At 38.0% G+C, this 11,350-nt stretch overlaps 1 protein-coding gene across 1 annotated transcript in view; it reads right to left on the bottom strand.

The window, feature by feature from the left end:
* The window catches only part of AP4E1 (adaptor related protein complex 4 subunit epsilon 1), a 69,871-nt gene extending 59,011 nt beyond the window's left edge, over positions 1 to 10,860 (bottom strand). Inside the window, exons 1-3 of the mRNA XM_055537977.1 lie at positions 10,630 to 10,860; positions 8,789 to 8,860; positions 3,678 to 3,801 (exon numbers count right to left, since the gene is read on the bottom strand). Coding sequence (XP_055393952.1) covers positions 3,678 to 3,801; positions 8,789 to 8,860; positions 10,630 to 10,779 — 346 coding nt within the window. The 5' untranslated portion in view covers positions 10,780 to 10,860. The remainder of the gene's footprint in view (positions 1 to 3,677; positions 3,802 to 8,788; positions 8,861 to 10,629) is intronic.
* Positions 10,861 to 11,350: the final 490 nt, after the last annotated feature.

Raw genomic sequence — 11,350 nt, forward strand, 5'->3', positions numbered from 1 at the left:
CAGTTTGAAGATCAACTATTGAGTGAATAGATGTTGAGGAAAAAAACACTGTCTACCACATTAAATATACTCATTGACTTAAGCACTTTTAATAATATCAAAACATTAAAAAGTACATCTTAAAATTGAGGAAGTACTTTAATACCATGACAAATACAATGTGTATGGAATCTGGATGCCCCATTTCATTTTCCTGTCACCCTTCATATTGATAACATTTGTTAGACAGTTGCTATGGGTCAAATACATTACAAGCTTATTGAATCTTTACAATAACTATATGAGGTAGATATTATTATTATCACCAGTATAAAAATGAGGCCCCAGAAGGATAACTGCCCAAGGTCTGCAGCTACTACATGGTGGAGCCAGGACTACAACCAAGCCAGTAGGAGTTAGGTCACATTTTTAACCCTTATGCCATTCTGTTTCTTCAGTCTCCCTTGAGACCCGATTCCCTGTTTCCCATCCCCGTTGTTTTTCATTCTTTTCAATTCTTTCAACCCTTTTATTAGGGATTCTAAGGTTAACTATCCCTATCACTACCCAGCATTCATACTGTCTGTGCCTGTTGTGGAAAGTGGGAAAACTGTCAGAAATTTCCTGTTCTCATAACCAAGCATCTTCACTGAAGGTCAGAGGAACAGAGCTATCACTCCCATAATCAGGACAGAGAAAAAAGAACAAACCTGGACCAGGGAAGAGAAAAACCCTAGACAGCATTTAAAGCAGAGATTATAGGAGTGGGGAACACATGTATACCTGTGGCCGATTCATGTTGCTGTATGGCAGAAACCATCACAATACTATAAAGTAATTATCCAATTAAAATAAATAAATTTTAAAAAATAAATAAAGCAGAGATTACATCTTATCAGACTACATCTGTTCAGCAAAGATATTATCCACACTTAAGTTACTAGTACCACAATGCAAGAAGATCAACAAACTAATCCAAAGACCACCTTGAAACCTTACAAAAAACCTTAAATCTGTGTCAAAGAATGTCCTATTTTGACAACCAGAAAAAACAGGGAAACTATTTTGATGATCCAGAAACAGGGGGAAAAGATATTCTGTGACTCAAAAAATGAAAAAGACTTCAGGAAAAGAAGACTTCCCTGGTGGCTCAGACGGTAAAGCATCTGTCTACAATTCAGGAGACCCAGGTTCAATCCCTGGGTTGGAAAGATCCCCTGGAGAAGGAAATGGCAACCCACTCCAGTACTATTGCCTGGAAAATCCCATGGACAAGGAGCCTGGTAGGCTACACTCCACGGGGTCACAAAGAATCGGACACAACTGAGTGACTTCACTTTCACTTTCTTTTTCAGGAAAAGAAATAACAACAACTATGATTATAAAGTACATTTGCTATGATTAAGAGTGAGCTATAGGATAAGAATACAGGCTTTGATTCATAGAAACTTGGGTTCATATTTTCGCTCCACCATTTAATAGCTCTATGACCTTCGACAACTGACTTGACCTTTCTGAGCTTCAGTTTTCTCCTCTGTAAAGTGAAATACCATCTCACAAGATAAAGCACCTAACATAATACTTGACTTAGTGGATACTGAGATTTATTTATTCAACAATATTCATATGAAAAACAATAAGGCATTATCTATCAGACAAAGCACCAAAGTTGTCCATAGAAATCTCAGAGGAGTAGATGATGCAGAAGTACTAAAATCAAGATATAAAAGATTTAAATGCTACCTTACAAAACAAGGGCTTCCCTTGTGGCTTAGCTGGTAAAGAATCTGCTTGCAATGCGGGAGACCTGGGTTTGATCCCTGGGTTGGGAAGATCCCCTGGAGAAGGGAAACGCTATCCACTCTAGTATTCTAGCCTGGAGAATTCCATGGACTGTATACTCCATGGGGTTGCAAAGAGTCAGACACGGCTGAGCAACTTTCACATCACATTAAAAAACAAAACTTCCAGTCATTAGCACACATAAAGAACATCTGATACCCACAAACATGTCTCTCTAGGTGGCAAGAAAATACTTTCCTAAGAAAGACCATGAATCTCAATGAATCTGGGGTCTCCTTAGCCACTTTAACTATGAAATAACACATGTACAAGGTCATTCACTGCAACATTGGTTATGAGAGCAAAAAACAAAAGACAAACTCATATGTCCACCAATAGAGACTTGATTGAAAATACTGTGGTATATCCACCCACCCAATGAAAACTATGCAACTGTATAAAAATACAAAGATATCAAAACAAGGTGTAGAATAATCTCTACAGCAAGCCATTTTTTGTGTAAGAGAGAGTATATAAATGTGTACTTGTTTGCTTATTTTCAAAAAGAAGCAATGGAAAGATTAATCAGAAACTAGTGAAAATAGTTATTCATGGGGTAAGGGGCAAACCTCATACAGGAGCTAGAAATAAAAGTAAAAATTTGACAAATCAGAAATTTGTCTGATTATACCTTTTTATCAGGTCTTAACTTTGGACCATGTAACACAAGTAATTTTTACACATTTTAAAAATAAAACTTAAAGAATTCCCTAGTGGTCCAGTGGTTAGGACTTGGCGCTTTCACTACTGGTCTGGATTCAAACCCTGGTCAAAGAACTAAGATCCCGCAAGTTGCACAGCATAGCCATAAGTAAATAAATTTAATTGAAAACAAAAAAATTACATGAAAGTCTAAAAAGAAAAAGACAGCAACAGATGTACAAAGTATTGACTATCTATTGTTTTCAAAATCTCCTGCTGTCAGAGATTTTACAATTAGGTTGGAGAAGACAAACAGATGGTAGGAGCCACCTGAGTGATCACAGTAGAGTTAAAACTTGGTTTGAAATACAGAAAGGGAGAGATAGGCTGCCAGAGGCCACTGTACTTGGAGGGAAGAATATAACGAAAGACAGAAGAGTATTTTTGGTGAAGTGAGGTTCAACAAGTAGAATGCTGTGTGAGGATAGTCTCAGAATCTTTTACCAAGACATCTCCACCCTTCCCCATCACCTGACAGCAAGGGTCAATATAGCATAAGAAGGTTGGTCCCCAACAAGGTAACAGTAGCAACTTCTTTGAATAAAGAATATGTTCTACTCCTATGTTATTCTAAAGTGCTTCCTCCTTAAGTTTCTGATATGAAGCTGAAGCTATAAGAAAACAAGCTTTAAGTCTTTGAAAGGAGTTTTACTAATAGCCTTGAAGGTTAATTATAGAGATAACAATTTTTAAAAGATACCTGAAATCCTTATAGCTAACATTTGTGAAACTAAGAGCAAGATAGCTAAAATTATTCACAGCAATTTCAGTCTTATTCTATAAAAAACCATATCTGATCATTAAACTGATGAAACTGAATAGACTTTTTAAAATCAGCTTTACTGAAATATAATTTACATACAAGAAAAGTCATCCTTTTAAGGGTATAGTTCAGTGAGTCTTGACAAAGTCATCTAACCACCATCCTAAGAACAAACAACTTTTAATCTTCTATGTAACTCCAAAATGCTATGAATAAGGAAAACTGATTTCATTTATAGGCTGTAAGTTTTTGAAGCGTTATCTTTGAAAGGTAAGGAAATCACAAGGTAGTGTTCTAAAAACATACTACATATCAGTCATCATTCATTTTACATACTAGTCAGAACTTTTAAGGACAAGATAAAGTACAAAAGTCTTAAACGCATACATACCTACTCTTTTTTCTAAAAGATTTCCTTGTTGTGCCAACTTGATTGCATGTATATAGCCAAAGGAAGCATCATATCCAAGCATTTCACAATATATAAGTCTTACCATACATTCCTTCATCATTTTCTGAAAAAAAAAAAAAAAATCCAGTAATCATATAAAGAGAATGCTTTGACTCTTTCTTTAGTATGTCTGTAATCTTTTAACAGCAGAATTCTTTAATCCTGGCACTGAAGAAACAACATATGTAAATTACCACCCAAAGTCAGACTTTGTAAACAAGTTTCTCCCAAATTTAACTATCAACAGTACTCATTTTAGTAAAATTGTTTCAATATTTTGTTAGAGGCAACAATATAAAATAAATCAACTATAGCTATTTCTAACTCTAGGTTCCCCTCCTGAAAAATTTGGTCATAATGTGGGATGCATGGTCTCAGAAAAAACTTCAGTCATAGTACTCTAACTTGGCTTCTAGAATGCAGCACATCATTTAATACACTTTGTCAAATGAAAATATCCATGAAATCCCCATAAGTTTGTAACAATTTCTGTAATGAAAATATTTTTCACACTTAAAGACCAAATTGCATCTGGAGTTTCTTCAGAATTATTATGCTATATATGATATGCAATAATTTATTGTCTAAGTATTACTTTTTCAACAACTCTCACAATTATTATGACTTTATTAATGGTATGTGTATGTGTTAGTTGCTCAGTTGCATCCAACTCTTTGCGACCCCACAGACTGTAGCCCACCAGGATCCTCTGTCCGCAGAATTCTCCAGGCAAGAATATTGGAATGGGTTGCTATTCCCTTCTCCAGGGGATCTTTCCGACCAAGGGATCGAATCCAGGTCTTCTGCATTGCAGGCGGATTCTTTACTGTCGGAGCCACCCAGGGAAGCCCTATTAATGGTAGAGTCATTCCAAGATTAAACTTAACTGAGTCTTTCAAAATTTACAACATAAGCTAATAACTTGTTTTAAGAGATTGTATAAATTTATTAGTATGAGAATATCTGCATTCTCAATATTGACAGCAAATTTTAATCAAGAATTAAAAATATAAATAAATGTGTTTCAAAATATGTAAAGCTCAGACTATTTTAGTATCTAAAAATTAATTAGGGTTAATAAATTAATCCTAATATATAACATAATTATAGAATTCCTAAATCACAAAATGCTTAAGAATAGTAAAATAAAATGTTTTAAACTAAGGACAACATTTAATATTTCATATATATTATATATAGATAGATATACACATACACATTTAAATATGAAAAGTTTAAAAATAAATCACAGGAAAATCTTAAGGGAATAATATTTAATGATTTAATTTAGTTCACTTGGGTTTAAAGTAAGAGAAGTTAATTCATTACCACATTAACTACTAAATACTGAGAAATATTGGTTCCAAATTGGGAAAGGAGTACATCAATGCTATATATTGTCACCCTGCTTATTTAACTTATATGCAGAGGACATCATGCAAAATGCCAGGCTGGATGAAGCAGAAGCTGAAATCAAGATTACTGGGAGAAGTATTAATAACCTCAGATATGCAGGTGACGCCACCTTTATGGCAGAAAGTGAGGCTGAAGCTAAAGAGCTTCTTGAGGAAGGTGAAAGACAAGAGTGAAAAAGCTGGCTTAAAACTCAACATTCAAAAAAATAAGATTATGGCATCTAGTCCCATCACTTCATGGCAAATAGATGGGGAAACAAAGAAAAGTGACAGACTATTTTCTTGGGTTCCAAAATCCCTATGGATGGTGACTGCAGCCATGAAATTAAAAGATGCTCGCTCATTGGAAGAAAAGTTACGACAGACCCAGACAGCAAATTAAAAAGCAGAGATGTTACTTGGCTGACGAAGGTCCATACAGACAAGGCTATGGTTTTTCCAGTAGTCCTGTATGGATGTGAGAGTTGGACCATAAAGAAGGCTGAGCGCCAAAGAACTGATGCTTTTTAACTGTCGTATTGGAGAAGACTCTTAAAAGTCCTTTGGACTGCAAGGAGATCAAACCAGTCGATCCTAAAGGAAATCAATCCTGAATATTCACTGGAAGGACTAATGCCGAAGCTCCAACACTTCAGCCACCTGATGTGAAGAGCCAACTCACTGGAAAAGACCCAAATGCTGGGAAAGATTGAAGGCAGGAGGAAAAGGGAACATCAGAGGATGACATGGTTAGATGGCATCACCAACTCGACGGACTTGAGTTTGCACAAGCTCTGAGAGATGGTGAAGGTCAGGGAAGCCAGGCATGCTGCAGTCCCTAGGGTCGCAAAGAGTTGGACATGACTGAGCAACTGAACAATGACAACTGAGACAACGTGTAAAAGATACTGGACGCTTCTTCAAAAACTTCTGTATCAGGACTTCCCTTGGGGTCCAGTAGCTAAGACTGCATTCCCAACGCAGGGGGCCTGGCTTCAGTCTCTGGTCAGGGAGCTAGATCCCACATGTCGCAACTAAAAATCTTGCAAGCTGCAACTAAGACCCATCACAGTAAAATATATATATATATATATATATATATATATATGCAAAATTCTGTATCAATGAGGAGCGAAAGTGTTCATTTAAGCCCTTAAATATCAACCTTGATTTTGTAACATTTTATCTCATAGGTTCTCAAAAGTCATTAGGCCCTTCAAGTAAAATTCTATTGCATACACTATTATTCTCTTATTTTTGGAGAAGAAAATGATTCTCCAATGTAGAAATTCACTTCAGAATTTAACAAACTGTAATCTAACTTCTACATGACCACCTCAAGGATAGACTATTCTAAAACGTACACTCAGAGTGATTGGCCATAATTATTATAAAATCTTCCTTCAAACTGTTGCTCCTTAACTTCTATCTACTTATCTAAATTCTGTCAACATCAGGTTTATACTGAATAACATGAAAAATTGTACTTAATACTGCCAACTTAACATATCTTTCAAGTATCACAATGCGCAATGACTTTATTCATACACATATAAACATATACATATCTATACACACACACACACACATATATATATACATTAATACACACAGATATATCACATTGGAGGCTTCCCTGATAGCTTGGGCAGTAAAGAATCTGTCTGCAATGCAGGAGACTTGGGTTCAATCCCTGGGTGCAGAAGATCCCCTGGAGAAGAAAATGGCTACCCACTCCAGTATTCTTGCCTGGGAAATCCCATAGACAGAGAAGCTTGTGGGCTACAGTCCATGAGGTCACAAAAGAGTCAGACACAACTGAGAGACTGACATTGAATACTGTATCACATTAATTATGCTTTGAGTTTCATTTGTCCACCTGGAAGAGTAACTTAGGCAGGTTGACAAGGAGTAAGTAAGGCCCCTTTAAGGAGCAAGTAAACATTCTTTCTTTATCACATACTTTTGCCTTAGACAAGTAGGTCTCATAGGCAGCAGCATCTCTTGTTCAAGGACATGCCTTTTTTTTGAACTTTGGATGAATGTTATGGGAGAAGGCCTGGGTAAAACTTCCACAGTCTTGAGCTCTGGGTTAACCTGTTCCTTCTGGCTAATCTCATCCTGACATGCTGATGTCATCCCAGGATGTATGTTACAGGGAAGGGTCTGGGCGAAATTCTCACAGCCTTGAGGTATTTGTTATCTATTCTCAGCAGCTGGTTGAGAAGTATATAAGGTCCTGCTTAGTGAGGCAGGTACTCTCCTGCCCCCTTCTGATATCTATGCCAGAAGCTTTTTCTGTCACTTTCACTTTAAATAAAATCTATACAAAGTTCTGAGTGACTGTGACTATCTTTGGTCCTGGAGTTAAATCTTCTCCTTTGGAGACCACGAATCCGGCAGCACCATTCACCGTCCTTTATTATAACCAGAAAAGGAAATACATATATTCTCTCAGACTTTACAAGTGTTATTCACACACATGATCATGTGTACAAGCAAAATGATCACCCTAGTATCTTTATTAGAAGTGTATGCCACAGCAACTTACACAAAGAAAGCACTCACTAAATCTTTGCTAAATAAATGTTGCTTATAAAATCTCATTATTTAAAACCACGTGAAAATTAAAAGAAAAAAAAAACCTAGGCCTTAATCTAACCATGTAGGGACAGTCCCACCGTGGCCACTGCTTAATTGCTGAATGAATGCTATTTGAAAATCAAATTATAGGGAATCAATTTTTTTTAAACTAGATCTTGATTTAGCTATTATGCAATATACTCAGTTTTACAGCAAGAAAATCATTTTTCTACTCTGTCAGTCAACCTATACTCCAAGATGTAGAAATGCAAAAGAGGAGATTTTTACAACGTATCAATTCAGGTCTGTAAAGTCTGTATTAAAATACTATTATTTTAATAGTATTATATTTTATATTTTTATATTTTATATATTTGTATATTTTAATATTCTATAATGGATATTATCTATATTTCTATTTAATGTATATTAAATATTATATATTTTAATAGTATTAAAATACTATTTTAAATTATGTGTCCTAACCTTCTTTCGGAGAAGGCAATGGCAACCCGCTCCAGTACTCTTGCCTGGAAAATCCCATGGACGGAGGAGCCTGGAAGGCTGCAGTCCGTGGGGTCTCTGAGGGTCGGACACGACTGAGAGACTTTTCTTTCGCTTTTCACTTTCATGCATTGGAGAAGGAAATGGCAACCCATTCCAGTGTTCTTGCCTGGAGAATCCCAAGGACGGGGGAGCCTGGTGGGCTGCCGTCTATGGGGTCGCACAGAGTCGGACACGACTGAAGCGACTTAGCAGCAGCAGCAGCAGCAACCTTCTTTCAGTGCACAACATTAAAACAATAAGATCGGTTATGGGGTCCCAGGAGTATTACCACATTTATGTAACTATCATCATGTTGGCACTGAACTGACATCAGTCAAGCAAGTTTTGGTCTGGTGCAGTCAGTCGGTAATAAAAGGCCAAAGTTAACGTCTGACTTATTATCATCCATAACTGATTTTGACTGTGATATATTAGATTTTAGCAACTCATCAGTTAATGCCACTACTGAGTCAATTGTAGACCAGATTTCAAATTGAAAACATGCTGACATCGCCTATGTAAACTTACTAGGGTTGTAGTAGGAGCAGAAACAGTTGCTTTCAGATTATTCAGCTCCTGCTGGATTAATTTCTCTTCTTCCTAAAAAAGTGAAAATATTTGACTCATGAATAACAGTCTTTTTAAACTGTAATAGTATTTTTAAAAGGGAAAAATACAATTCACAATATTATAAATAAGAAACATTATTTTAAAGGAGAGTTATAAAAAGTATGTGCTTCAGATTTGCCTAAAAGAATTTCTCCAACCCTCAGAAATCATTCCTGGAAAGAATAAATATTTTCATGCTAACTCACCACTCCTCTTTTCTTCAGTTACTGTCCCCTTAAGGACAGTTTAGCAGAAATTTTTTTTTTTTTAATTAACACTAGAGAATAAGTAGAAAAGAAATTCTTCATGTAGTGGCCCAGAATAAGGTTCTCACACCTTCTTCTTCATGGAATGGAGAAACAGGGTAAGAAGACAAACAAAAACCAATCCTTTTCCCTTAAACTATATTCTTCTTCCCTACCTTTTTTTCCCTTTATTCCTTGCAACCCCTCCCTACCCTTTCATCTCTTTCTCACACACACAGAATAAATTCACAAATATGGCTACTTCTATCGTCTGCATTGTATTTAACCTCCTTAAGCACTTGAAAATTGGTCCAAATTTTGCCCAATACAATGCTATCTCTAAGTTACACAATGAACTAGCAGATGCCCATTAAGTAACTAACCAAAAAATACTAGTGAAGTACTGTCACATTTAGATACCTTATATACAGTTTCAAACTGCAATTTAAAACCAAAAATATTTTATTTCATTTACCATCTCATAAAAATTAGCAAAGGACAAAGTGTTAAACAATATTAAGTCCACAAATAATTGTTTTCTGTGATTTCTGAATGTGAAACAGATCCCCTCCAGTACATCATCCTATTTCAGTTTACAAACAGTTTTTAAACCCTCAGAGCACTTTGAAGAAAAACCTCCTTTCTCTTTTCTTCTCTCCTGACACATATTTCACCATATACTGCTTAGACCTGTCTTAAGCCCAAGATGAAGGACCAATTCTTTGGAAAAAGTAAATGTGTTTTAGACTATTTCCTTAGGGTTTAACACACAGCTTCTTCCATAAGTATTTTCTGAACAAATAAATTATGCTATACCACATGATTTTTAAGATACAAAATCCTTGACGCTTTTTATCAGCATCTTACACAACCCATGCAACTACAGAAAGTTTGTGGGAACTTAAAATTTTCCATTATAAATGCTCGTTTTCAAAGCCCATCGGAGGCAAAAACTTACTCAGCAAATACTGAGATTGGGAAGAATTACGCTTTTTCTTTCCCCGATCCAGAGATCTAACCTAAGAACCTCGAGCTCCCCAAACATATTCAACAGCAGGTTCAGATGGCAGGGTCTGTTCTAATGTATGTTATCTAGCATACACTGAAGAACTGGGACAGAGCAAGAATCCGAGTTAGAAACTTTTGAGAATAAAGCTGACACTTCCATGGCACCTGGTATTTTCAACTGGTTGGTGTCTCTTCTAACCCTCGAAACAATCTATGAAATATGTATCGGTACTTTGACACTTCAACGTTCGAGAAACACACGGAGGCTCAAATAATAAACACTTTGCCCCAGATAATAATGAGTCAACGTCAGGGCCAACTGTGGAAACCTGGCCTCCTAGTTGTCTGTCTGTCCGGGCAGCCCAAGTGACGCTTCCGGAGAGAAGCCAGGACCGACAGACAAATCCGCCGGAGAGCCAGTTCCAGGGGTTCACCGCGGGATCAGAGCCTCCCAGAGAGGGGGCCTCCCTCAGGCGCCCCTGACCTCCCGGCCCGACGGACACCTACGTGCTTGGAGGTGAGCGCGGTGATGCCGCGGACCAGGCCGCCCAGCCGGGAGGAGAAGGACGCCTTGGCGGCCGTAGGCCCGCCAACCGACTGGTTCTGCAGGAAGAGTCCCGGCAGCGCCGTCAGTGTTTTCTCCACTATGTCGCTCATCGCCGCCGCCCGCGATCCGGTCGCCGCCCGGCCTCATGCCCGGCCCCTGACCCGCCGCCGGCCCGGCCTCCGTAGGCACTTCCTGTTTGTTTGAAGAAGAAATCTTTATTAGCGTCCCGCGCGGACAAGTACAGTGTTTTTCTCGAGAGACGCCGCTAGAGGGCGCGAGAGTCCGCGAGCGAAAGACCGCGCTCCAAGCCTGCGCGGATGTTGTCTTGTGGTGGGGTAGAAGGGACGAAGAATTGGTGCTTTTGAACGGTGGTGTTGGAGAAGATTCTCAGAGTCCCTCGAACTACAAGGATATTCAACCAGTCCATCCTAAAGGAAATCAGTCCTGAATATTCATTGGAAGGACTGACACTGAAGCTGAAACTCTAGTACTTTGGCCATCTGATGCAGAGAACTGGCTAATTGGAAAAGACCCTAATCCTGGGAAAGGTTGAAGGCAGGAGGAGAAGGGGATGACAGAGGATGAGATGGTTGGATGGCATCACCGACTCAATGGACATGAGTTTGAGTAAACTCCGGGAGTTGGTGATGGACAGGAAAACCTGGTGTGCTGCAGTCCATG

This window comes from Bubalus kerabau, chromosome 10 (genome assembly GCF_029407905.1).
Source record: "Bubalus kerabau isolate K-KA32 ecotype Philippines breed swamp buffalo chromosome 10, PCC_UOA_SB_1v2, whole genome shotgun sequence".
Taxonomy (NCBI): domain Eukaryota; kingdom Metazoa; phylum Chordata; class Mammalia; order Artiodactyla; family Bovidae; genus Bubalus; species Bubalus kerabau.